Genomic DNA, 25291 nt, shown 5'->3' on the forward strand with positions numbered 1-25291 from the left:
GGTTTAAAAGGAGCTCCTGGACTTTGAGGCAGGAGGCGGAAGCCCTGGCTGGGGGTCTGGCTGGTGAGTCCTGGGGCTCTGGGAATTCAGTGGGGCCAATGCCACACAGCTGCCACATTCCTGGGTGGGCCCAGGGCTGGGCCCCTGGGTGGGGCTCTAGGGCAGATGGAGCTGCTCCATCCATTCATCTGTCCATCTGTCTGTCCAGCCTCAGCCTGCCAGGTTGGCCTTGCTTCCCCCACACCCCCCAACAGGGAGTTTGTCAGGAGTCAGGACCAGGCCACCCTTCACTAGGTGCCCTGGGGTCACCCCTGTCAATCCCTTCCCACACTCGACATGCTCTTAACTTTACCTTCTCACCACAACTCCGCAGTTAGGGGCTGTGGTCCCAGTGGGCGGAAGAGAAAACTGAGACACAGAGAGGGTGGTGGTCCACCCAAGATCCCGCAGCTTCGAAGGCAGTAGCCAAGCTGGGACTGGCAACATAGGACTTCTACAGCAAAGCTCTCCCTACCCTGCTTCCCAGGGCCCTATGAACCCACCTTCCCACCTATGGCAAGGGGCAGAGGCGGGGTTGCCACCAGACTCCCAGATGATAACATGAACAATAGTAGCTGATAGCTATTAAGATCTTACTATGTGCCAGGCTCTGTTCTAAACTCTGTGCCTGTTCTCATTTAATCCTTATAACAACACTGTGAGTTCAGGACTATTTATTCTCCCCATTTTACAGCTGGGGAAACTGAGGCATAGAGAATTTAAGTGACTTATCCAAGGCTAGACAGCCAGAATTGGCAAAGCTGGGATTTGACCCCCCATTGTTTCCCCCTGCCCGACGCTGGCGACCGCACTATAAATGGAGGCACTGCCATCGTGGCCTGGGCACATGTGTCCTCTCAACCTACGGCCCAGGTAAGTAGGGTCACCTTGTCCTACAGTGGTCAGAGCCACAAGGGCAGTGGTGCGCCAGAGACCCTCACCTGAGACCTTCCAGGGAGGTGTCTTCCCCTTCTTCATGGGCCTTCTGCCTCCAGTGGGACTTAGGCCTCAGCATCGCCTGCCTGGACCTGTGCCCGTCTCCTCCCTGGCCTCCTGGCTTCCTTCTACCTCCTCGCCCTGAGCCGCCTGAGGAGGGAGCTTGCTAAAACTCAAATCTGATCACAGCTCCTCATCCTGGTATTCAAGGTCTCCCTGGCCTTTTCTCTGCCTGATGACTTACTTGATCTTCACCCTCACCACTGAAGCCCCATCTAGTTTCCTCCCCGGGTCGCAGCACCTCATGATCACGCCTGTCTCAGTTGGTATCAGGACCGAGGCTCTTTTTCAGAGAAGTCCAAAGATGAAGCTTTAGGCACAGCAGGACCCAGGTGGTCAGTTAACATCATTAGGACTCCGGGTCTCTGCTTCTCTTCAGATAGGTTTAATTTCCAGGCAGACTCTCCTCTCCTTGAGGTGCCCAGAGGGCCCCTGGTATCTTTGAGCTTAAGGTCAACCATCTCAGTTCTCCCGAAGGAAGGACTGTTTCCAATAGTTTCAGCAAACATCCCAGGGCTTGCTCTTGTCTGCCCAGCCTGGATCACATGCCCACACCTGACCAATCACTGGGTCTCTGATTGGCCGGGCCTGGTCACATGGCCTCCCCTGGAGCAGGGGGACAAGGACAGCCAACAGGTGGCCACTCCATATACCCTCCACATTTTGCAGAGAAGACTGAGGCCACTAGAGGTGATCCTCAGTGAGCACTAGGCTTGAGTTGGAGTCTATAGGACTCACTGTCCAGTGCCCTTTTCTGCCCCTGAAAGACTCCTGCCGGCATGAATCCTTTCTCAGGTTCATACCCTGGCCATGTCTAGTCTTGCTCGTGGGAGCCTTGTTTACCCCACCACTCCACTAACCCTGGGCCCTTGCCGGAAGGGATGTGACCAGGGCTGGGCGCACAGTAGGCTTGAACACAGATTTTGGCAGGAGTGTGTGTGTGTGTGTGTCCCCACCCGCCCTTCAGTGTTCATCCTTTCTGACTTCTGGCCACAAAGTGGTCTTTGTTCCCATAGCCTTCTAGTCCCGAGTGAGCGCTTGCCACTCAGCCAGGGCCAGGAAGCTTAGTGCAGTGTGTGTGTGTGTGTGTGTGTGTGTGTGTGTGTGTGTGTGTAGGGGTCCGTGGACTCCCCACTATTCTGAGGGGACTCTCACCAGAACCACCTGACCACCTGGATCTCTGGGCAGGCCTCACCTCCTGTTCCACAGCACAGGCTGTAGCCATAAGGAAACTCCAGCCGTAGGGAAACCAGGAGGTTATGGCCTGGAGCCAGGGAGGCCTGGGTTTGCATCCTGGCTCTGTCTGTTCCCCATTCTACAGCCTTGAACAACTCACTCCACCTCTTTGAGTCCCATTCTCCTAATCTGTAAGTGGGAATTTACTGAGCACTTATTGTGTGCCAGGCTCTCTGTGCTGGACACAGCAATGAACAGGCTGACAACAACTGAGACCCCTGGAGCTGATATCCTAGTGGGACAGAGGCAGATAGTGAGGTCCGTTAGATGGTGTTTCGTGCTATGAAGAAAACTAAAGCATGGAAGGAAGGTGATGGGAGGCACTGGAGATGTAGAGGGTGCACGTATAAGTTCAAACAGGCTGGCTGAGGAAGACCTCCCTGAGAAGGTGACATTTCCACAAGTTCCTGAAGAAGGTGAGGGAGGGAGCTTGGTGGATGTCTGGGGAAGAGCATTCTGGGCAGAGCGAACAGCCAGTGCAAAGGCCCTGGGGTGGGCATGAGTCGGGTATGTGGAACAGCAAGGAGACCAGTACAAAGGGAGAGTATTAGGAGCCGAGGGCTCACTTGTGGTGCGAATTTTGCTGTTACTCAGTGGGGTGAATTGAGTCTTTTCAATGTTCCAGGCAGCCACCATTGAGAAATAAAATGGTTCCATGATGACCCAGTTTTGAGGTCACGCTCCTCAATATTACCAGTTTTAGAGTCAAGTGGGAGAGCACAGACCCAGAAAGCCAAAGCCTGACTCAAGCCTATACCCCATTCCACATGATGTTGGGGCCACCATGGCCCCACAGAGGGGGATGTCAGCCTAAGCATGGCTCCAGATCCAGTGCCAGGGGCCCCACACACCTTGTAGAAGGGGGATTGAAGGGCTGGCAACCTCTCTGGGTCATGCCCGTGGCTTCTGATAGCCCTGACATGCCCAGCCTGTGGGTGCCTGAGCCCTGATGCGGAGCCTCCTGGAGGCCAGCACTGCCTTCCCTGGTGCCCCTCATTTGGGGTCCATTGCCCTCTGTGGGAGGGAGAGGGCAGAACCAACAGTTAAGGATGTGGTCTGTTGGGGGGCCAGAAAGGCCCGGATTCCAGTCATTCCTCTGTAGCTCACCAGCTGAGTGACCGCTCTGTGCCTCAGTTTCCTCATTTATAGCATGGAGATGATAATGGTACCTACCGCATAAGATTATCATGGCCATAATGTGTTAATAATTCTAAAGTTTGTAGAACATTAGGTACCAACCTTGGCCTTGCTCCTTACCATGGGAAGTCACTTAAACTCTCTGTGCCTCAGTTTCCCTATCTGCAAAATGGGAATGACAATCGTACCACCTCACAAAGTGGTGAGGATTCAATCAATGAGTTAATGCTTATGAAGCACATAGCACAACATCCAGCACTTAATCAGTAGGAGTTGTTACCATTAACCTAGGAAAACCTTTTTAACAAGGTGAATAAAGGAGACAGGGAGGGAACTACCATGTTTCATGGCTTCTAGGTACTACAGAACCTCACTGATTCCTCTCATCAACCCATAAAGTGGGCACTGGCACCCCCCTGTGCAGAGGAGAAGCCTGAGGGTCAGAGAGGAGAAGTGATTTGTCCCAGATCCCTTAGTTAGACAGCAGCAGATTTTGAATCAGAATCTGAAGTTGGCCTAAGTCCAAAGTCCATCCTTCCTTTCCCGCTGAACCAGCAATGCCATCTGAGATGGGGCCAACCAAGCCAGGATTGGCCGATCACTTGGTGGAGTGCTGCAGCAGGCGCCCCCGGAGAGTCAGCAATAGGTCACCATGCGTAACTGTGATGGTTAGACCCAGGGGCGAGTGGGGGACCCCTTCTCTCAGTTGGCACATGGGGGCATGCTGGTCCTGCTCCCTGTCGTGCAGTCACTTCCTGTTCATCCCAAGTTGAACCTCAGGGCATTTATTTTCTTTGGGCGCTGCCCCCCAACATCAGATGCTGAGTGCTCCCTCCTGGCGGCCCACAGAACCAGGCATCAGTCAAGGTTGAGTCTACAGCCCTGCCCAGCAACACGCCCTCTGGCACCCCTTTTCTGCTTAGGCGGGGTCCTGGCAAAAGCAGCTTGGCCAGGGGCTGACTTCCTTTTCCCTTTGTCAAAGCTCAGTAGCTCCCAAGAGCCCCAGAGAGATGGAGATAATGAAGGCAAATTAGCAACGCTTTCAAGAGAAATGAAGTAAAAAAGGAAACCCACCCACCCACTCTGGGCACAGCATGGGTCTGGGGACCAGGTGTACTTGGCTGTGCTGGGTACAGCATCTCTCTCTCCTGCTCCCCCGACTCACCCAGCCTGCATTTGCTGGGACGGCTGGCTTCGCTGCGGAAATGAATTTCCCTCTGAAGCGAGTTCTTAACAGGATGGATTGACTGAAGGCAAAAGCTCATAATTGCCCATTGCTGGAAGGAGGAGACAGGAAAAAAGAAACATGTAGATAAAAATATCTCTGTTTTTTATGCACGTTTCCAGCTGAAAATTGGTGGGAAAGATGTTTTTGAAAAGCCTTCATCTCTAAGCATATAATTACCAGGTCCCGGAACAAAAAAGAGAGTGCGGGAGAGAGCGAGCCTGTTCTCTGAGGGAGGGGGACTGGGGCCTGAAACCCCTGAGGATTTCTATAAATAAAATAAGTCCCTCAAATTCTCAAGCCTGGGCCAGCAAGGGGGGCGGGGGATAAACCCCCATTTTACAGGTGGAGAAATAGAGACTTAAGTCACACGGCCAATAGGTCATTCTGGTCCTGCTTTGATTCTTGGTTTAAATGCTGCCTCAGTTTCCTCTCCCCCACCCAAGGATGCTTGTGACAGTGGGACTGTATGTGCCCTCTGAACAGGCATCAACAAACATTATAGCATTCCTTATGGATACCTTTCTGAATATGGCAGTGAGTCCTATCCTGCAAGTCACCTATCCAGAGTGGCCTCAACCTTTAAGAGGGGTCATCAAGGCCACACCCTAATATGCAGGAGCATTCCCTAGGGAAGAGGCTCAAGTGCTCACTTATTGCCCACTGACTCTTTGTTTGCACACAGTTGTATGAATCCTGGTTTTCAGCATACAATCAGGCCCGCCTGACAGCTGGGAGAAGAGACGGCTCACAGCCTGAGCCTAAAGCCAGCAAAAAATTGTAGAAGGAGGAAGTTGGGGCCACTCAATGCTGAGACAAGCAGATCCCCGCACCTCAGCTGTCTCAGGGGTGTCCCTGCAGCCCAATTCAGCACCGAGTAGTTCACTGGAGCAAGATCTGACTATTGGGGGAGAGGACAAACTTGGAGGATTCCATGGAACCAGCCCAGGAAATGGGTCTTCGCCTTCAGCAGCCAGCATCTTGCATTTTTTGCTTCAGAATTCTGCATTTGAAGATCCCAGTTGTTGCTCAGTCTAAGTCTCTGAATCTTTCGTTCTTCATATCAGGGCTCAGAACTCCACCTTGAACCCACTGTTGTTCCACTCCACCCTTTAGGGTCCTACAGCTCTGAATTTGGTGAACTTGATCCTCAGCTTCCTCGTCCTTTCCTTAGGCGATAATCACCCCCTCCCCCAACCCCAGACTCCTAAACCTGGAGCCAGCCAACTTATCTCTGGTCTTCCCAAGAGAGAGGGATTGCCCAGTATCAGGATCTAACTTGCACAGGATAAGACCGATTTTAATTCCAGCATTGCCCACATGAAATACCAGAGAAGTTCGCTGTCACACAGTTGATAGAATGCAGTCTTATTCATTGTATTAGCTCCGAGAAACATCTTGTTGAATCTAAATGAAGTGCGAATTAGAGAACCGTAATGGGAAGCATTATACTTAATGGGGTGTTGCCTAAATCGTTGGCAGCTGATGTGAACAGGGAGCCTGGGGGAAGGGGGTGAGCTGAGCTGCCGTGGGCCCAACTCCAGAGGTCCTAGAAATGATTCTGGGTTTAACTGCTGTTTGATTTGTTATTTACCATCTTTTGGCAAGCAAAGGGAGCAGAGCCCTGGTCTGACAGAGTGGAGTGATGAGGGAAGTGGGATGGTTTCTCAGCGGTTAGAGCTGCAGGTGGTGAAGGTGCTTAGGCTTTCTGTAGACCCCACCTGAGTCCCACCCCTGACTCAGGCTGAGCCTCGCCCCCAGCCCAGCCCGAGCCCCAGCCTTGACTCTAGAGCAGTGATTCTCAGGGGAGGGTGATATTGCTCTCCTAAGACACATTTGGCGATGTTTGGAGTCGTGTTGTGGTTGTCACGACCGGGGTGGGGTGCTACTGGCATCTAGTGGTTAGAGGGCAGGGATACTGCTAAGCAGATACTGCAGAAGAGAACCCCACACCACGTGGAATTACTCGGCAAAAAATGTCAACACTGCCGAGGCTGAGAAACCTGCTGTAGGCTGAACCCTGTTCCTGGTTCTGGCTGAGCCCTGACCAGACTGACCCCACCCCTGGCTGAACTCTCATCTGATCCTCCCCATCCTGAAAGAGCTGGCTGGGATGGGATACGTGCCTTCTGCCTCCTGCCAGGGTGGATTCCCCTCCAGCCCTTCTTTCTCACACTTCCTCTGAGAAGTGAGAAGGGGCGATGGGTCCTGAGAGTTAGGTCTGGCCGTGACCAGGAGGCTGGGAGGTGGAGTTGAGGAGGAGTGGCCTTCCCACAGCCGGTGGGTGAATGGCTGAGCCAGGTTCTGTGCTCAGGCCTGGCTGAGCCCCGAGCCCATGAGCTTAACACTGGGCCAAGCTGGAGCCACAGGGGTGGGGGCAGCAGGAAAGCTATTCTTCAAGAGCAGGCAGCGGGCAGGGGATGCACAGGCTCAGGTGAAGCCCATGATGTATACCTGGTGCCTGGGAGGGGTGGCCCCTAAGGCAGCACGGGACAGCCTGCCGGTTTGATGGTTTGTTAATCGTCCTTGCCCATCTCAGTCCAGGGCTGAGAAAGGACTTGGAGAAGGACTGTGAAAAAATCATGTGGTCAAGGGAGACTACAGCATGGGGTGGGGTAGGCAAAGGGTCCTGGGGTCTAGTTCTGGCTCTTTGCAGAGGCTCTTTTGGCCAAGGACTTTGCTGCTCTGAGCCTCCGTTTCCTCATCTGTCAAGTGGGTGTGATGGTAGCACCTGTCTCCTCCCAGGGTCACTGTGACAAGTGAAGGAGATAAAAGGAGATCGTGTGGGTGGTATGCACAGGGCGTGGCTGGTACATGATGTGTGAGTCCTCCTCCCCTCTCCTGTCAGGACACAGAGGATCCAGAACATGCACCGTGCATAAGGCAAGGGGATACTGCAGGGAGACAGGGCTCTGGTATTATCACAGCGCAGGTAGCCTGAAACCTCTAGCTTCAAACTGCTTTGAGATGCACAGATGAACTCACTGGAAATGTAGAGGTTGAGCTGGAAAGGAGATAAGTTTGGTCTATATAGCCACTTCCATCAACTTCATACAGGAGGTTTGGCCAGGGTCATAAGGAGAGTTAAAGAAATAAAAAGTATAAAGTTTAGAAAGTAAGAAATAAAACTGTCGTTATTCACAAATGACAGAAAATCCAAAAGTATCTACAGATAAACTATCAGGATTAACATGTGGATTTTAAAGGTTGGAATATAAAATCAACTATTATTATATACTAGCAACAAATAATTAGAAAATGAAATTTGAAAAACAATTTTGTTTATGATAGCATAAAAACACTGCAAATATCTAGGAATGCATTTAATGAAAAAGGTACAAGGCGTTTACCGATGAAAGTACACAATATCCTTGGGAGAAATTAAATAAAACAAAAATAAGTGGAGGAATCGATTATTGATTAGAGGCTCAATGCTGTAACAATGTTCATTTCCCACAAATTGATCTACAAATTCAATGCATTTGCCTTCAAAAAATGAAAAGAAAACTGAAAACCAGCAGGATGAGTGTATGCTGGTGTTGAGGCTTCCCTATTGGGGTGGCAGTAGGAATGGGGGTGTTTGCTGGTTGGTAACCAAAGTCTTGGGTTTTAATAGCTTAGGGGTACAAGAGGGGATACCCTCTACCCTACTTGGAAATGATACCCCAGCATAAAGCCAGGACTTTAAAAAAGATATACCCTCAGTGAAAGGGCGAACTTGGAAAATATCCACCCATCTACCAGGGAGATAAAACAAAAGCTTCTCCATCTTGGCTAGGTCTCCTTTGAGAATTTGTGATTCAAAGTATGCTCCTTATTTCTGTTGAAAGTTATAATTTACACTAACGCCATGGTTCTAGAGTTTTGGAGCCAAGAACTTAATGTAAACGTTGGTGTCAGGGCAGGTACCCAGGGAAAGGAATTACAGATTCTCTCGGGACGCTGGAGGGACCTGCCCTCAACCAGGCTGAATGAGATTCCCACAGATAAAGCCCTACTAAGATGAGATACAATCCAACAATTACCAAACACACAAGGAAACAATCCACCATGAGGGAGCCTCCTCAGATAGCCCAGACAGTAGAAATATCTCTCAAGAGTTTGAGACAATAGTAAATAGGATAATAGATGAATGTTGAAAAGATGTAAATTATTAGAGACACATAAGGAACAATAAAAAAGGAAAGAAAAACAAGGAGAGAAGCAAAAGAACCCAACAGAGCTTTTAAAAACCAAAGCTATACTTGCTAACATTAAAAACTCATTGGAATTGGGAAAATTTGAATATGGAGTGGATATTAAATTAATAATTAAAGAATTATTGTATTTTGTAATGTGCAATCATGGTATTTTTGCTATGTAAGAAATATGTTATTTTTTAATGCATACCAGAATACTTAGAGGTGTAATTTAATTATGTCTAGGGTTTTAAAATATTTCAGCATAGATAAAAATAAATGGAGTAAACATGAGAAAAATTTAATAATGTTAAAACTAGACGTTGGGTAAATAGGATTTGTTATACCAGTGGTTCTCAAACTTCAGTGTGACACAGACTCACTTAGTGGGCTTTTCAAAATGTAAATTATTACATCTGACAAAAGATTTGCATCCAGAATATAAAAAAATTCAATAACAAGAAAACAAACAACCCAATTTAAAAATGGGCAAAAGATTTGGACAGACACTTCACCAAAGAAGATGTATATGGATGGCAAATAAGGAAAAGTATTCAGCATCATTAGTCATTAGGTAAATGTGAATTAAAACCATAATAAGATACCTCTACACATATCTATTAGAATGACTAAAATTTAAAAAAAGTAAAATCCTCACTGACATTGTCAAGTGTTCATAAGAATGTGAAGCAACTAGAACCTTCTCACATTTTTGGTGGATAGTTTCAAACACAGTGATAGTTTCTTACAAAATTAACCTCATTCTTACCATATGACCGAGAATCCCATTCCTGGGTATTGACCAAAATGGAATGGAAACTTACATCCAAACAAAAACCTGTATGCAAACATTTATTACGGCTTTGTTTAAAATCACCCCAAACTGGAAACAATGGAAATGTCTTTCAACAGGTGAATGGCTACACAAACTGGTTCATCCATGCAATGGGACATCACTTGGCAATGAAAAGCAACAAACTACTGATAACACAACAACACGGATGAATCTCAAAAGATTGTGCTAAATGAAAGAAACGAGACTCAAATGGTTACATACCATATGACTGCATTTATGTGACATTCTAGGGAAGGCAGAATTCTATGGAGAGAAAACAGAGCAGGTCTTGTCGGGGGCTCAGAGTGAGGGTGGGACTGGCTACAAAGGGCAGCAAGGGAGCATTTGGGGGGGCAATGAAAATATTCTAAAAGTTGATTGTAAAAAACAAATCTTGCGGGCCAGCCGAGTGGCGCGTTGGTTAAGAGCTGGCTTGGGACGCCAGCTCTGAGCAGCAAGGCCCCGGTTCGGATCACACATGTGTGCCAGTGACACTGCGTCCTCTACAGCTAAGATGGTGAACAACAGCTCGACCTGGAGCTGGGCTGTCATCAGTCACCGGGACAGTATAGGCTGCAGCCCCTGCTGCAGTGGGGCTGGCGGGCAGCTGGAGTGCACTTTTGTGAGCTGCTGTAGCCACCATGAGCAGCCGTCCAATGGCTGGCGCGCAACTGCCTCACCCGGGAAGAGCGCAATGATGATACCAACATGGACCAGTGAAGCGACGTCCTTCACAACTAGACTGAAGAACAAAAGGACAGCAACCCATCTGTTTCCCTCCCCCGATTCCCCAACGCTGTTCCCCCCCGCAATTCCCCAATAAAATCTTTTTTTAAAATCTTGCTTGTAGTGGTGGTTAGGACAAATTTCCCAAAACCCATAGAAATACACACCAGAAAGGATTAATTTTAATATGTGTATATATTAAATATCTGTGTGTGTGTGTGTATATATATATATATATATATATATATATATACAATTTTAAAAGTGGAGAAAAATGTTAGGTTAATATATTAACACACACACACATACACACACACACAGATTGCTAGACTTCACCCCCAAAGTTTCTAATTTCGTAGGTCCTGGGTGGAGCCCAAGAATTTACATTTCTGACAAGCTCCCTGATGATGCAACTACTGTTGGCCTGGGGACCACACTTTGAGAACCTCTGCTTTATATGATTCTAGTACTTTCCTTCTATTCAAAATGTATGAAACATTTCATAGCCAGTTAAAAAACCAAAATGATAAATTTCGTTGCAGATTAGACACATCCCAGAGAAATAGAGATAGGAAATATAATAAATAGGTGGGTCATGGGGGATAGAGTGGAAAGTCCTGAAGTACATCTATTAAGCGTTTCAAAACAGAGAGATGAAGTAAATAATACTCGATGAAATAATGGGAAAGTGTTTTCTAGAATTAAAGCTAAAGAAAACAGACTGACCTGGGGCTGCCTAGAATGTCTGAGAGTATGGCGAGTACACTATAAAGTACAGTTCTCACGAAGAAACATTAATCTGGTCTACTCAAGATTGAGTTTGCTCGTGGTCTCCACGGTCTCACCTGTGCTGTGATGCCTGCATGTGAGAGAGCTCTATATCCCAGCAGGAGTGCAAGCACAACCCCAGGGGTTGGAGTCAGTCCACCCAGGTTCTCATCCAAATGGCCTAATCTCCCAGCTGTGTGACTATGGACATGGGGTGTCCCTCTCTGGGCCTCAGCTTTCTTATATGTACAGTGGAGTAATATTACCCATAATAATAATACCCATGGGGCTAGGAGATGGTCAAACAGAAGACAGCTGGGAAGTTCCCAGTGTATGGTGGGTGTTCAGAAGAATGTTATTCAGCCCCAAGCGCAGAGACGGAGCCTCCCTTGGGAGGAGAAGCCATGAGGATCCCCCAGCAGAGACTCAGGTGAAGCTAGTGGCAGGAAGGAACCCCTTTTCCAGGCCATATCCATGAAGTGGAAGATTCCCAAAGCAGAAGAGGTTCGCCTGAATGGAAATGAAAATAGACCAGGGCCTTTTCTCTCTCTCTTGCCCGCAGACGATGGGCCTTATTCCAAAGGAGGCAAGGATGCAGGAGGAGCCGATGTGGCCCTGGTGTGCCGCAGACAGAGCATCCCAGGTAATGACCCCCCTGTCCTTCCTCTCCTTCTGTCCTGGAGGCACAGAGAGCTCTGGGTGGGGGTCAGACAGTGCTGGCTCTGCCGCTAACTTGCTCTGTGACCTTAGACCAACCACTTAACCTCTCTGGTCCTCTGTAAAAAGGAGATGCTCTCACGTAGCGTAATGCAGCCAAGTGTCCTGCTTACCAAGTGTTAGCTTCACTTGTCTTGGAGTTGGGGGCCCAGAATTGCCCCATTCTGCCCCTCACCCCCCCCCCATCTCTTGGCAGAGGAGTTCCGAGGGGTCACCGTGGTAGAGTTGCTCAAGAAAGAAGGCAGCACGCTGGGCCTGACCATCTCAGGTGGCACCGACAAGGATGGGAAGCCCAGAGTCTCCAACCTGAGACCTGGAGGGCTCGCGGCCAGGTGAGAAGTGGGCTTGGTGAGGGCCGCAGGAAGGGGACCAGGGACCAGTGGAAAATGTACTAGGGCTTTAGGCAAAGCAATTGGGCAGTTTTTAACAGGAGCACTGAGAGCTTGTTGTCTGCAGAAAGAAGGCCTCCAGTGGGGTCTATAATTCCAGGTCCCAGCTTCTTGTCTATTTACACCAGGGGCTGACTTGGCCACAGCGCCCTATCTCGCCAGGCCTTCCAGGCCTTTGCCTATGCAGTTCCCTCTGCCTGGAAGTCCCATTCCCCGTGACATCCTCCTGACAGACTCCTATCCATCCTTCCACACTGCTTCTGGGAAGCCCCCAACCCCGGGCTGGGGCAGCCGCTCTGCTCACACAGACCTGTGTGCCACTTCTGCACCACACACTGCCCTGGGTTTTCCCCATTGTTTTGCCTCTGTGGCTCCCTTGGACCATGAGCTCCACGAAACCTGGGAGTTAGCCTCTCCATTGCTGCCTTTCTGGGCCTTGCACAGGGCAGGCACTGATAAGTGTCCAGTTGAACAGTACAGAAGATTAGCAGTAAAAAGCCAGGAAGTGTTAGGGACTAGCAAAGGAGGTGATGATCTGGCCGTTCTTCAGGCTTGTCTGGGGCTAGTTAGAGCTATGAGGGTGACACCCCACCAGAAGGAAAAGCAGACCAACATCAGGAGAAATGCCACGCCTGGGTGTCAGACAGGTCCAGGTTAGATCTGTGCTCTCCCACTCACTCACTGTGTGACCGTGGACATTGACTTCTCCGAGCCTGAATTCCCCATCCGTAAAATGGGGATGCAGAAGTCATAAGGATTCAGTGGGAGGGTGGGTGTGAATGCTGGCACCTGTCACTGTGCATGCGCTCTGGCTTCCTTGCTCCCAGGAGTGACCTGCTGAACGTGGGTGACTACATTCGGTCAGTGAATGGGATCCACCTGACCAGGCTTCGCCATGATGAGATCATCACCCTGCTCAAGAACGTGGGCGAACGCGTGGTGCTGGAGGTGGAGTATGAGCTGCCCCCGCCCGGTGGGTGCCCTTGGACAGGGAACTTTCTCCACTGCCTTGGTTGTGGGTGGACACAGCTGCCTCCCCGTCAAGGCCTGGGTGGTGGGGATCATGTCAGATGGGGTAGGTGGGACCTGGAGACTGGCCACAGATATCCATGCCTCACCTGAGGACTTTGCCTACAACTGCAGTACGCTGTCACCAGGAGGCGGCAGGGCCCTGTTTATAACCCAATTGTCATTTTGCATATTTAGTTTCCAGATGTTTTCCCTTTAAGGGGGAAAGTTTTGGGAACATTGGCTGAATAAATTGTTTCCTGCCCTACCATCCTGCACTGAGTACAGTAGCCTAGGTTTCAGCCTACCTCTGAATTTTCAAAGTTGGTCCAATATCTTGAAATTGAGTGTCTGGAATTCAACCCTGGCCTGAGCCCACTAGCCATGGATTCAAGCCTGTGTTCTGTCATTGTCTCTGTGTGAGCGTGCGTAGGCCCTTTCCTCTCTCTAAATGGTGGACTAAGCGGGTATTAGGGGAAAGGGTCCCCCTAAGCCTCACTTGTTCTACCTGTTAATTGGGGGAGGAGTTTACCCTCACTGTAATCTCTGTGACTGGCTACCCAACTATCCTGGAATCAGCTTTGGGGATATCTGCTGGCTCAGTGATATGACTGAGAGACTCAAAGGAGCCCTCCATTCCTACCTAGTTCCTGAGAACAACCCAGGGACCATTTCAAAGACGGTGGACGTCTCCCTCTACAAGGAGGGCAATAGCTTTGGCTTTGTCCTCAGAGGTCAGTGTAATTGTCGCCCTTGGTTCAGCGGGTGGGAAGGTGGCTAATTCTAATTCTGTGTGTTCTGTTTTTCTTTAATGAATTTATATATATATATATATATAATTTTATATATATATAATTTTATATATATATATAATAATGCACTCATTAAAGCAAAACAGAACACACAGAATTAGAATATATATATATATCTGTATATCTGATATATCATATGTATATATATATATATATATATATATATATGTATATATCTCATATGTAACTTGATTCTGACTTTAAAGAACTCAGGACCATTAAGGCAATTGTTAAATGGAATAAAATTGCCAAGGAATGAAGTGTGCATGGTTCAGGGAAGTGAGAGGTAAAAGTTGTACCAGAAAATGATGGTGAAAGCTGCTACCAAGATTGAGAACAAAGTTTGGAACTATCTAGCAACCAGGGCAAGAAGGGAAACAGGAGGAGATCCAGGAAGGGAAGCAAGCCGTTTAACAGGGAGAGGACTTTGGTCATTTCCCCTACTTTCTGCCCCAGCTCTGGGTGGGGAGAGAGAGGGGTTTATAGCTGGTATCTCATAAGAGGGCCTGTGAATAGCAGGACAGGTCCTCAAGCACATTTAATTAAGGGAGCCTGCTTAGGGACTCTGGGCCTCAGGGTAGAAGTGGGTAGATGATTTCCTGTCTCTTGTTGAACTCTTGTCTAGGAGGTGCCCATGAAGATGGTCACAAGTGCCGCCCACTTGTCCTGACCTATGTGCGGCCCGGAGGCCCTGCGGACAGGTGAGTCTGAGCCAGAGGAAACCTTACAGCCTTGCACTGGGCTGACCTACCCCAGCTCTTTGTGAAGAAGGCAGAGTGGGGCTATCATGCCCATTCTCCAGATGAGCAAATTGAGGTTCAGAGAGCAGGTGCCCTTTGCCCACAGTCACTCAGGGAGTTGGTGGAGACAGGACTAAACCCCAAATGAAAAAGACACCAAGCTTTCTCTTCCCCAACATCCTACTGTCTCAGGGGGCCGGGGGGAGAGCAAGCCTTGGTGTCACGTCCCTCTCTCTTTCCCTGGCCTTAGTTTCCCCCCTCTATGGAATGGGTCCAGTAGTGTAGCCTCTAAGAGCTGCTGTGAGAGATTTGGGGGCATGGTGATCAGCGTCGCTATGGCCCTCTGTAATTCAGCCTCCCCGGCCCTGGCTGCGCTGCCCACCGACCCTGCCTGGGCCAGCCCTGATGCACAAGGAGGGAGAATGTGGTGGAGGAATGTATCCAGTTCCCAGCTTCTGACCTCCCCAGTGGGAGATTCCTGGCCATTTTAAGAGAAGTCTGAAACAGTCTTGTCAGAAATCTAAATCCGTCCTGGGACAGGGCCCTGTGACAAGCTATTTGTAGAACCTCCCAGAATAGCTTTGGCCACCTGTTGGGGCAAGCATTCCAGAGCAAGGATTTGACCCAAACTGAGGTGAACCCCAGCTCGGGCCCCACCCCGGGGTCCCTGATGAATTGGTTCCCAAGCACATTTGTCTCCAGGCCAGAATCGCTGCTAAGAAACCAGGGTGGGGATTGTGGGTAGGAATATCTGCTGGGCAGCATGAAGCCTCCAGACTGCCCCACTGCTGATGCTGTGTTGCCCTGGCAGGGCTGCCATCCTCTATGGGCCCTGGTATTTTCCTCTATCCCTGGGGCAGGAGGGAAGTGGTGACCTTGAGGGCCATCTCCAGCTCAGATATTCTAGGGTTGAGCTGGGACTGTGAATTTCTTAAGCACCAAATGGAGCGGGAAATGTCAGAGCTGACCTGACTCCCATCTGTACTCACCTGCTTCATATATTCAGCTGCTCTCATAGTCATTCATTCTTTCACTTGTTCATGCATTCTTTCACTCATCTGTTCTACCCCTTTCCCCTTCACCCACTCCCTGCACCTCCTCTGTCCTCTGTGCCCCCACCTTTCCCAGCGCACTCTCGGCAGGGCTGTGCCCAGTGCTCGTGCTGGGCCAGGCTGGCTGACCAGGCCCTTCCCTGCAGGGAGGGCTCCTTGAAGGTGGGTGACAGGCTGCTTAGTGTTGACGGGATCCCACTGCATGGGGCGAGCCACACTGCTGCCCTGGCCACTCTGCGGCAGTGCAGCCACGAGGCCCTCTTCCAGGTGGAGTACGACGTGGCCATTCCAGGTGAGCTGGCGACCTGAGGACTAGGGTTGGGCAGAAGAGGCCCAAGGGTGGAGGGATGGGAGAGTGGGCACAGATCCTCACCACTGCAAAAGGCTGTGTGACCTTAGACCAGTCACTTAGCCTCTCTGGCTATCTGGGCAACAAACACTATGTACCAGGCATTGTTTGATGCACTAGAGATCCAGCTGAGGACAATACAGATGAAGTCTGTTTTCAGGGAGCTGACATTCTGGTGGGGAGAGACAACAGTAAACAAAATAAATCAAATATAGAGGGTGTCAAATGGCAGTAAGTGCTGTAAAAAAAAAATCAAGGAACAAGATGGGAAAGGCTAGGAGGTGCCCTTTAATTTTGCAGCCATTGAGTGAGAGAAAGACCACGGTGGCTGGACCGGGCTGGTGTCTGAGGAGGAGCATAGAAGGGGTCAGATTCAGGAAATGTGATCAAGGTCGAGCTGGCCCGATTTGCTGATGTTTGGACATGGACGGGCCAATAGCAGAAGGAGCTAGGTTTCGTTTTTGAGCCACTTGGGTGGGTCAATGGAAGTGCCATTTTCTGAGATGGGGAAGGATTGTCGTGGACACTGCAATGCAGTGCCAGCATACGGCAGGCTCTCAATAAATGTGAGCAAACTAGTATTGCCCAGCAAAGTCTGGTGGTCAGAGCCCTCAGACCTGAATGCCTGATCCTCTCCTAATGCACAGTGGCTGTGTGAACTCGGACAAGGCCTTTGTCTCCACACACCTCAGTTTTCTAGTCTATAAAATGGGTGCAGTGATCCCTTCCTGGCAGCAAGGATTAAATTGAGATAGCAGAGTGAGGCAAGGGAAGCAAGTACTCAATAGTTGCATTTCAGACTCTTCTTTCTTTCCACGTGCCAGATACCGTGGCCAATGCTTCAGGACCCTTGATAGTGGAAATAACCAAGATGCCAGGGTCCACCCTGGGGATCTCGCTCACCACTGGCTCCCACCGGAGCAAGCCAGTCATCACCATCGACCGCATCAAGCCGGCCAGCGTGGTGGACAGGTGAGACCGATGCTGGGTGCTGCCATAGTGAGGGGTGGGTGGTCGCCCAGAGCTCTGTCTGGCTAGACCAGCCTCCCCCTTCAACGCCCTCCCACCACCACCTGGCCAGGAGTGGGGCCCTGCATGCTGGAGACCACATCCTGTCCATCGATGGCACCAGCACGGAACGCTGCTCATTGCTTGAGGCCACCAAGCTCCTCACCAGCGTGTCAGAAAAAGTGCGACTGGAGATCCTGCCTGCGCCCCAAAGTCGGCGGCCCCTGAAGCCCTCAGAGGCAGGTGGGTCCACTTGGAGGGATTCCAGAGCACATCATATATATTCACTCATTCTGATCCTCCCCACTATCCTAGGAGGTGGCCACTGTCTTAGTCCCATTATACAGATAATGACGATGAGACACAGAGGGGAAAAGTGACTTTTCCCAGAGACCAGCCTGCTGACCCCAGAGTCGGCCAAGCCCCTGGGTGAAGGTGGGGGTGCTGCACAGGGAGGCAGAATCAATGCGCTGAGATAGCGGGGTTCTCACTCCTCCATCCCGGGATGCGTTGTACCAGGCTGAACCCCTCAAAGCCCCATAGCAGGAGGAAGAGCCAGGACAGGGCCTGGGGCAGTCTGGGAGGAAGTGTCACATGGCAGCCAGTTTGGACGATCAGCTAGAGCAGGTGGGGGAGGCAGGATCTCTGGGGTCCCACGTGAAACAGGCGCTTAGCCGAAGTAGAAGTACAAAGGATTCACTGGGGAAGGCCTGCGAAAGGTTGAAGGGGGAGGACGGAGGTCTGAGCAAGCCTTGGCCAACCCAACAGGAGCCCTGGCACACGGTTTGCCCATGAGAGCCCAGCATGGGCAGAAATGGCCGTGTCCTGGGGCCCTGAGGGCTCAGCCTTGTAGCCGATCCCAAAGGTTCTGTGGCCAGATGCCATCTGCCAATTGCACTCCTTAAAGCGGACGGGCCAGCTCTCAGGCTCCAGAGCCAGTCGGCCTGGTTCAAATGCTGCTCTACCACCTCCCGCCATCGGCCTTGGCCAGGCCTGCTTTTCCTCCCCTGTCCTGCCACTGCGTGGCTGAGCCCTGAGCACAGTGCCTGGCACATCATGGGTATCCAAGACATGGGATCCTGACTGCCTCACTGGCTCAGGGGAAACTCAGGCTCTCCTAGTCCTGCTTGCCTCACTCCATCTGCAGGTGGGAGCGCAGCCTCCAAGGGGACGTGGTGAGTTCAGACTCCCTCAGCCCCTGACGCCTGCACTTCTCTCTCCTCTTCCTCCGCTGGCCACAGTGAAAGTGCAAAGGAGCAAGCAACCGCATCGCTGGGACCCTTGCATGCCCTCCTGCCACAGCCCCCGGCCGGGCCACTGTAGGACATCCACCTGGGCCACACCTGCCAGCCAGGACCAGAGCCAATGTAACGTGCCCACCCCACCATGGCTTGTGCATGTTTCACAGGGGAGGAAGCCAAGACTCAGAGAAACCTGCCCAGCATCACCTAGCACATTAGTGATGGGATGGGCCCCTGTCCTTGGCAACTGGGTTTGACCAGGACTGTGAAATCCCTGCAGTCTTTGAGGCCCAGAGTGGGGAGAGACTTGCCTGAGGTCACAAGTGGTTGAGGGGAATGGGGTAAGGCATCTCCATGTCTTCCTGTGGTTGGGTGGCTTCCTGGCACCCACTGTGCAGCAGGGTGGAGGGCCCTGCTGGGGTTCACTGTTCTCTCATCTCCCCAGCCTTATCCTCAACTCCATTTTCCTCACCGACCATGAACCACACCTTTTCCTGCACCAACCCCAGCACCCTTCCCCGAGGATCCCAGCCCATGAGCCCCCGGACCACAATGGGGCGGAGGAGGCAGCGGAGAAGGGAACACAAGAGCTCATGTAAGCTATGGTCTCTTCCGTCCCTTCTGGGTTGCCTGAGAGAGATGTGCCCAAGGGTGGGGGATATTTAGGGCAGAGCTCCACGTGTGTATGTCGGTCGCTGAATAACATGAGTGGCACACCGGGCCACTGTGGGTGGTTGAGCAGGCTGTTACTGCATGAGGACCCATCTCAGGGGTGCCAGTTACTCTGTGCATTTTAGCCTTGTATTTTTATTATGGAAAATTCCCAGCAGGTGGTGGCCAAGTGTCTTGACTTTCAGGATGCCTTTTCAGATTTGCATGAAGGTCTCACAGTAACTCCATTTCATTTTTCTTTCGTGCAGTCCTTCTGACCCATTCAAAGTGCGTGGTGTCACTGACATTTTTTAAATTTCCTCTAAGACAAAGGCACACAGGCCTGAGACAAGCTATCCAGAATGTAATTAATTTTCACTTTTACTATATTATATTCCTACTGATTATAGGCTTTTTATTTATGATCACTGTATATATAGTTCCTTTTTGACATGAAGGTATTTAAGTTATTTTAAAGAGTGCGTAAACGTAAAGACAAATAGTCATGGAAAATAATGCAGGAGGCATGTGGAAGTAGCGAAAGTCACAAGAATGCCCAGAATTTTGAAATCTTTCCTGGGAAGAGTCTTTGCTTTGTTGATGTAGAAAGTGTACCCAGCCTTCTGCCATGTGAATTGCAGAGGCCACCAGGAAGGATGGAAGGTCAAACTGGGCCATTTGGAATTGAACCAGGTGAGGGAAAGGAAGAGTACAAGTCGCCTAGCACTTGAGAGGAGCTAAGCATGGTTATGAACTTCCCGGCAACCAAGGTGAAAAGGGAAACAGATTTCAGAGTTGGCTGAGAAATAAAATACACCTTTACCAACCACCTTTGTCAACCATCAAGGCTGGGGATGTGTAGGGGAAAAAATTCAGAAATGCTGTTCGTCAGCAGGGACATGTGGAAGCTGGAGGTGCTTGGGACACCTTCCCTGTCCTCTTCCTAGAGTGGGTGACAAAGTATCGTTGTTATTATTGATGATAATAATTAATTAATTAGTTACATGACATTTTGAACACCTGTATACCAGGAATCATTCTTATCAATAGGGAGGTAATAGTGAAAAAATAAATAAATATAAATATAATAACATAATATACCCAACAACAATATATTATACATCCTGTAATGTGTAATAAACAAAATGGTGTATAAAGATATAATAGTATAGTATAATTAGTAATAGAATGAAATATAAAAATACATTTTATTTAATAAATTATATCCAATATCCATATATTTTTTTATTTTATTTTTCAATTGCAGTTGACATTCAATATTATATTAGTTTCAGGTGTACAGCATAGTGGTTGGACATTTACATACCTTACAAAGTGATCCTCTTGATAAGTCTAGCACTCCCCTGGCACCATATAGAGTTATTATATTATCGACTATGTTTGCTATGCTATACTTTACATCCCTGTGACTATTTTGTAACTGCCAATTTGTGCTCTTAATCCCTTTCCAATATCCATATTAATAATACAAATGTATTTTATATATGGAATATAAAACAATATATACTAAGTAACATAACGTGTCAAATAGCTATATATAAAGTTATCATATGACCAAGGAATTCTACATCTAGGTCTTTGCCTAAGAGAAATGAAAGCATATACCATGTACACCCCAAAACTTATATATGAAGATTCATAACAGCATTATTCATAACAGCCAAAAAGTGGAAACAACCCAGATGTCCATGAACAAATGGATAAACAAATGCGGCATATTCATACAATGGGATATTATTCAACCTTAAAAAGGAATGAAATTTCGATACATGCTACAATATGCTACAATCTTGAAAACATTATGCTAAGCAAAAGAAGCCAGACACAAAAGGGCATATGTTATATGATTCCATGTATATGAAATGTACAGAATAGGCAAATATATGGAGAAGAAAATAAATTAGTTGTTGCTTAGGGCTGGTACAGATGTAAGGATTTGAGGCTATAGCTTAAGGGAACAGGATTTCTTTTTGAGGTGATGAAAATATTCTACACTTGACTGTGGTGATGGTTGTACAACTTGGTGGTGAATATACTAAAAACCATTGAACTGTATACTTTAAATCGGTAAATACTATGGTAGGTAAATTGTATCTCAATAAAGCTGTTGCCAAAAATAACGTACTATGTACTACAATATATAATAGCATTACAATGTAGCTAACCTAGCATATGATATAACATAATATCACCGACCCTCAGAACCTCTGTTCCAACATGACAATCCCAGGAGCTGTCTTCCTTAATCCTTGTCATAGCCCTGCCAAGTGAGAATCACAACTCCATTGTACAGATGCAGAAACTGAGGCTCCAAATTGGCTGTGACTCGACCGGCCTCTGGGCGAGTCAGGACTCCCACTCATTTGCACCCCTGACTCCCTGTCCTTGGGCCTGAGAGTGGGTTGACTCTGGCAGGAAGGCCTAGCTGGGTTGGCCCCCCTGAATGCCATGCCCGCCTACCTTGCAGTGTCACTGGCCTCCAGCACAGTGGGGCCAGGCGGGCAGATCGTGCATACAGAGACCACGGAGGTCGTGCTCTGCGGTGACCCCCTCAGCGGCTTTGGCCTCCAGCTTCAGGGCGGCATCTTCGCCACCGAGACCCTGTCCTCCCCACCCCTCGTGCGCTTCATCGAACCTGACAGCCCAGCAGAGAGGTGAGCCCACTACCTGCCCCTCCCCACTGGGCCTGCCGCTCTTCAACTCAGGGGCCTTACGGACAGCCAAGGAAACCAAGTCACACACAAAGACTGGCTTCACAAGCATATCTCACTTAACCATCACATGAACTCCACCACCAGCCCCATTTATAGGCGTGAAAACTGAGGCACAGAGAAGCTGATTCACTTGTCCAGGGTCACACAGCTCACAAGTGACCCAGGACAGGACTTGAACCCTTGTTTGTCTGAAGTCAGCATCCTCTATACGTACATCTCATAAGTCACGGCATCATCCCCATTGGACAGACAAAGAAGCTGAGGCCCGTCAATGTCACACCCATAGCCAGAGCCACATGATAAACTGCCCGAGGATCTCTAGCTGACAGGACAGGGCTGAGAGCCACACCCCAGGCTTGCCCCTGTACAGTGTTCCTCTCTCCCACTGGAGCCGTGATGGTGATGGAGCTTCTCTCTGCCTGGCTACTTGGGGTTCAGGTGTGGACTGCTGCAGGTTGGGGACCGTGTCCTGTCCATCAATGGCATTGCCACTGAGGATGGGACAATGGAGGAAGCCAACCAGCTGTTGCGAGATGCTGCGCTGGCCCACAAGGTTGTGCTGGAGATAGAGTTCGATGTGGCGGGTGAGTGAGAGCCCCTGGCCTCCTCCTCATGCTTTGGGACCCTGCGCCCCCTCCTCTCTTTATCCTGCTCTTGCTTGGTGCAAAGGTGCATGCCTGAGCCCCAACAGTGGGAAGGAAGGCACTGGCGGGGGTGGGGAGGTCCACAGGCCAATGTGAGGCTTGATGAGGGATGTTGCATTAGAACAAGGACCTAGGGAGGGCAGAGTGGGGCTGAAAAATGCCCCTGGCGGGGTTTAGACAAAGACCACCAAACAATAACCCGGGTTAGAATCCTGGGACACCCTGTGACCTTGGACAGCACACTGCTTGCCCCCACAGTTTCCCCAACTGTAAAATAGTGAATAGAATCCTTCCACTACAGGGGATGTTGCTTGTGTTAGATAAGATAAATCACGTGAAAACACGCAGCTAAGGCCTAGCACATAGTAGGTGCTCAGGAAATCGTCACTGGATTTGATTTGTGTTGGGTTTGGCAATGGGAACCCCCAGCTGGCAGTTGTGAGGTCTGGGTTCCAGGACCCATTCCACTCTGACCGGGTGGATTGGCTGTCTTGGACCAATCTCTCAGCTCACTGTGCTTCAGTTTCCTCATCTGTCAAGTGGAAGAACCAGGATGGGGCTGGGAAAGTGACTTTTTGGGGTCCCTCCCAGCTGGACCAGAATGGGTATGGGGCTGGGTCTCACATGGGTCCATGTCTCTTTGTACCCAGAGTCTGTCATCCCGAGCAGTGGTACCTTCCACGTGAAGCTGCCTAAGAGGCGTGGTGTGGAGCTGGGCATCACCATCAGCTGTGAGTCCCCTCTCTGCCATCCTGTCCCTGCGGTACCGTCCCCACCTGCCCCTGAGAGCAGAGTGAGCCCACCTGCTGGGAGAAAGAGCACACTGCCTGGCCCAGGGGAAAGGTTCCTGGAGGGGGGACTGGCTGACTTGTGTTCTCTCCCCACTGCAACGCCCGGCTGTGTCCTGAGGCAGGACTGGAACTTCTCAGAGTCTTGGTTTTCTGTTCTGCACATTGGGCGTCTTCAAACCTTTTGGGTCTCCCACTGGGGTGAAGTCGCGTGCGAGGCACCAAACAAGTGGGCCGGGTTTGGTTTTGTGTCTACTTCTGTGTGCCCACGGCCCAGAAGAGGCCTGAGACACAGCGCATATTCATGTTTGTCAAAGGAATGAAAGGGAGGGGCTGGAGAATGAACAGAGAAAGGTAGACCGCACAAGCATAAGAACGTTCTGAGCTTTCCCACGGCTCCTAGCTCACTCTGAGGAAAAGCTGAAGTCCTCAGGGCTGATGGTGCCCTTTGTGATCTGGTTCCCATGACCACGGACTTCACCTGTATCTCCCTGGAGCACATGCCTCCAGCCACTGCTGGCCTCCTGGCTGTTCCTTGAACACCTATGTTCCTTCCCTTCTGGCCCTGGCACATAGTAAGGACTCAGTACATTTTTATTGAATGAATGAATGAGTATAGGATGAATCAATGAGGAGAGAGAATGAGGCTGACTGGGATCTGGCTCAGCACAGATCCACCCTGGGAAGCCTGTGGGAAAAGAAGTTGGGATGAGGAGTATGGAGACCCCACTCACCTGGCCACAGCATCAGCTCCCCCACTGCCTTGCTGAGGGGACCTCCTGGCAGGTATCCACTCTGGCCAGGGCCGCACACCTATTGGGGGTCAGGCAGGGGGTGCTGGGACGCCATTATCCAAGACCTGCCTCTGAGAATAGACGACCAATACTCTAGTCCCCGTGTGGAATGATTCTCAACCCCCACGTAGGGCTTGATGGAGGAGCAGCTGTCCAGAAGCGTGGCTGCTTCTGCAGCTCCTTCCTGCCCCAGACTCTGCAGTCGATGGAGGTGGAAGTTTAAGCAACCTAGGAGGAGAGAAGCTGCTTCCAGTCCAGGACCCTCTGGGCAGGACCACCAGGTGCAGTTGCACAAGTTGTACATGTCACAAGGGTGCCCGTTCAAAGTAGTCTTACAATTTTCTTTTCTTTTTTCTTTTTTTAAATTTTTTTATTATTTTTTTTAGCTGAGCCATCCTGCCACCTGTTGGCAGCTCAGCGGCAGCTCAGCTCGGGCCGGTAATCGAACCGGCGACCCTGTTGCTCAGAGCTCACACTCTAAAGCAAGCTCTTCACCAACTGAGCCACTCGGCCGGCCCAGTCTTACAATTTTCTTACAACATTTTCTCAACAGACTAATTGGAACGGGCACCTTTGTCTCATCTGTGGAGATGCCATACAATCTAGAAGGAGATCCTATAGCCTGGTCACTAATGGGAAAACCCATTAGCCCACATGGATTCTTTATGCAAGAAAACATAGCCATTCTCATGATGCTCATTGTCTTAGGTCATGTTCCCCAGGAAACAGTTTCTCAAACATAGAGCTATGTGCAGCGGATTACTGAGGAGGGCTCTTGGGATCAATATCTGTGAGCAGTGAGTTACAAGACTGGGCACAGAGAGAAGCTGGGCTGCGGTGATGCGGTCGCAGTAGTCTCAGCCAATCCCACGGAGAGCTCTCAGCTGGGAGGCCCTGGAAGTTGCCCTGAGCTGGGCCTGGGAGCCAGGCCTTTGCACCACCTCGTGGACCCGTCATTGGTTGTAGGTTGCACCTGGGAGGGGGAATTTTCTTGGGTGAGGCTGCTCTCTTGGCTAAAGGCAGTTTCCAAAGCGGGATTCATCTTTGAGCCGTCAGCAGCCAACCCTCCCTGCAGCCGGGGAAGGAAGAACTCCACTGTACAAGAGTCACCCAGTTCTAGGTGCTGGCCCTATGCCAGGGCTGGGGACACAGACACCAGCCAGACACAGCCCCTCAAGGAGTTCACAATGTGCTGGGGGTGGGCTAAGCAAGAGGAAAAAGGG

At 50.0% G+C, this 25291-nt stretch overlaps 1 protein-coding gene across 1 annotated transcript in view; it reads left to right on the top strand.

Annotated features, from left to right (window-relative positions):
• The window catches only part of GRIP2 (glutamate receptor interacting protein 2), a 59924-nt gene that overhangs the window by 13434 nt on the left and 21199 nt on the right, over positions 1–25291 (top strand). The window contains exons 2-14 of the mRNA XM_019645954.1: positions 11703–11783; positions 12054–12189; positions 13074–13219; positions 13902–13988; positions 14692–14767; positions 16005–16150; positions 17032–17179; positions 17289–17458; positions 18457–18582; positions 18902–19051; positions 21596–21782; positions 22281–22426; positions 23137–23217. Coding sequence (XP_019501499.1) covers positions 11703–11783; positions 12054–12189; positions 13074–13219; positions 13902–13988; positions 14692–14767; positions 16005–16150; positions 17032–17179; positions 17289–17458; positions 18457–18582; positions 18902–19051; positions 21596–21782; positions 22281–22426; positions 23137–23217 — 1680 coding nt within the window. The remainder of the gene's footprint in view (positions 1–11702; positions 11784–12053; positions 12190–13073; positions 13220–13901; positions 13989–14691; positions 14768–16004; positions 16151–17031; positions 17180–17288; positions 17459–18456; positions 18583–18901; positions 19052–21595; positions 21783–22280; positions 22427–23136; positions 23218–25291) is intronic.

The sequence above is a fragment of the Hipposideros armiger genome, unplaced genomic scaffold, assembly GCF_001890085.2.
Source record: "Hipposideros armiger isolate ML-2016 unplaced genomic scaffold, ASM189008v1 scaffold_96, whole genome shotgun sequence".
NCBI lineage: Eukaryota > Metazoa > Chordata > Mammalia > Chiroptera > Hipposideridae > Hipposideros > Hipposideros armiger.